The 2,934-nt window shown below is 40.5% G+C and overlaps 1 protein-coding gene across 1 annotated transcript in view; it reads right to left on the reverse strand.

Moving 5' to 3' along the window:
• The window catches only part of LOC116685870 (dynein regulatory complex subunit 7), a gene marked incomplete in the record, with an annotated part of 10,916 nt that overhangs the window by 1,969 nt on the left and 6,013 nt on the right, over positions 1-2,934 (reverse strand). The window contains 1 exon segment of the mRNA XM_032510826.1: positions 1,973-2,175. Within this exon segment, the coding sequence (XP_032366717.1) occupies positions 1,973-2,175 (203 nt within the window).

Here is a 2,934-nt window from a genome sequence, read left to right on the forward strand (position 1 = left end):
CACAGAAACCCTCATATAGATGCCATCAAAATGCTGTCTAGTTTAACCTAGAAGTTTGCAGTTGCATGATTTCCGCTAACTTGTCAAGTAGCAGTTTACTGTCCAGGCTAATATAGTATATGTAGTAAAGACTTTGAGGCAATTTAATCCATCTATCCATCCATCTTCAACCGCTTATCCAGCTGGGAATCCGGAGGCGTTACCTGGCCAGGTTGGAGATATAATCTCTCCACCTAGTCCTGGGTCTTCCCCGAGGCCCCCTTCCAGTTGGATGTGCCTGGAGCACCTCCCTAGAGAGGCCCCCAGGACCACCTCAACTGGCTCCTTTTCACACAAAGGAGCAGCAGCTCTACGCCAAATTCCTTATGGATGACTGAGCTTTTCACCCTTAGGGAGACACCAACCCATTTCGCCAGCATGTACCCTAGATCGAGTTCGTCGTGACCCAAACTTCATGACCATAGGTGAGGGTATGAACGAATATTGACCGTTAGATCGAAAGCTTTGCCTTCCAGCTCAGCTCTCTTTTCATCACAACGCTACGGCAAAGCTATTGCGACACTGCTCCCACTGCTCTGATTCTCCAGGCAATCTCCCGCTCCAGTGTGCCCTCACTAGCAAAAAAATCCCTAGGTACTTCTTTACTTGAAGTAAGGACTCATATCCCACAAGGAGCACCTAAGATTAGTATCCAAATAATGTAAAATATGCTCACAATCTCCCCTTCTATTCCTGAGTTATGGTGTTGACTAAAAGCCAGAAAAGTGTATTTGCAGAACATTATAATGTCACAGTATTGGCCTTTGACCCTTTTTAGACATAAAATGTCATCACTTTATCGTTTTATCCTATTTGTGTGATAGGAATTCTTGAGTTATGGCCAAAAATGTGTTTTGTGAGGTCACTGTGGCCTTAACCTTTGACCTCCAAAGTCTAATCAGTTCATCCTTGAGTCCAAATGGACGTCTGTGCCAATGGGTGGACAGCTGGATGGACGGATGGATGGATAAAACAAAACATAAAACGGCAACGGCCGTAACCAGAGTCGAGATGAGACTATTTAACCCCCACTGGAGTACAACATGAAGAAAGACTCCCAAACTGGACATAACCTACAATATCACCTTCCTGTCTCAGGTAGTGCACATCAGATCTCATCTCACTGTTAGTGGGGCTCACCTAAAGCAACAACACTCCTCCACCCATCCTAGACCTAAGTCCACTGGACTACTGCTGAGGTCTACAACAGACTTTACATCTTACTGCTTGTATCTGAAGCCTTAAACACAATGCTCTTGTATTATATTACAAATGTGTAGCTCAGTATGAGCCAAAGTGATGTCTGGAATCTTTGGTTCTACTGGCAGTATCTAAATATGGATCAGAACTGAAGGTGTGCGTGGCAGTTCCGTCTCTTCTCAATGTCTTCTCTTCTCCAAAACTTTATGTACCTTGTAAATACAGTCTGGGGATGTTCATTGTTGTCCCAAAACTAATAAAAACACATCAATGAGCAACACTGTGCACTGGGTGACATGAAATGACAGATGCACTATTTCCTCCTTGAATTGATTTAAAACTAGAAGGACCAGCTGTTTTAGGAAATGGCTGAGACCTTATTTTAAACATGAAGTTTTATGGTTTTAAAGATTAACTTCTTCAGTAGGAATCAATGGGCTGATTGTCACAAACAGAAAGTCAGTATTAAGAGACAGACTTGTCTCATAACATGTTTTTTTTGTCTTTTCATTAAATTTAAGTAAATAAGAAAAGTAAACATTGTTTTAAAAGGCACAGACCAAACACAGTTACTATCGTATTATGTGCCCAACATGTAGTGGAGACAGGACTCAAACCCTGGTAAAGATGTATGGCAAATAACCTAAAATAACTCAACTACCAAATTTATAAAATGATGATAATGATGATAAAACGAGCGTGAATTCCTTTCTTTCCTGTTACATATTTTTACCTCCACCGCTTGGTCATCCGGATCACTGCCCGAATTTGGTTCTGAAAACTGGACGCGCCGGCTGTAGAGAAAGTCCAACCGGTTCTCAAAGAACTCCTTCATTTCACATGGTGACTCCACCCTCCGGACCAGAAAGTCAAAACGAGGACTTCTGAACTCCATCTCATGCTTTGTGCCTGTGCTCAGGGAGGTGTACCTGTGAACTGAGAAAACAAACATACCATCACTCGGGTGACTGACTTTACCCTGAGGAAACAATATTAAAGATTAAAGACCTGATTGTGGTTAATTATGATCCTGCACATTTCCCCTTTCAAACTTTACTCAATGTATGTCCCATGGAGCAGTTGCTGGACAAGACTTGAATTAATTCATTAGTCAGATAATTTGAACAATTTGTTCTTTCTTTTGTGATGGTTAATAGTTAAGATTCTCCTGTTGAATACACTTTTTAATGTTCTTGTTCAGCATTGTGATTAGTAAAAACCTCATTTACAGGATAAAGGGAGAAGTCCGGCCCCGCAGTACATGCTGTCTGCAAAGCTCCTATTAAAAGATATTGTTGTACTTTTACTTTTGTGTTTCACAGTAAACTATTTAATACATGGTAAATATCCAATATAACTCCAAGCTGAAATCCACGCCGAATTACACATCAAAAGAAAGTAAAATGGTTTTCAAAAGATTTTCTATTTGTTGTTCCTGGAGCTTTTTTACCCACATCTGTGATTTAAAAAAATAAGTTTTTAGCAACTACAAAACCTGCTTAGAATTATTAGTATGTAGTGTGTGACTGGGGCCCAGCAACTGCATTAACAACATGTGCTCATAAGTAGGGAGGATAACGAAAAAAGAGCTCTTATCTTTCAGAAAAAGACGCTTATCGTTTTAATTCACCTCTGTCTGATTCTATTTGTTTTTTTTGTGATAAAGGTGAGGTTAAAACATGTCTTGATGAGCTG

The sequence above is a fragment of the Etheostoma spectabile genome, unplaced genomic scaffold, assembly GCF_008692095.1.
Source record: "Etheostoma spectabile isolate EspeVRDwgs_2016 unplaced genomic scaffold, UIUC_Espe_1.0 scaffold272, whole genome shotgun sequence".
Classification (NCBI taxonomy): domain Eukaryota; kingdom Metazoa; phylum Chordata; class Actinopteri; order Perciformes; family Percidae; genus Etheostoma; species Etheostoma spectabile.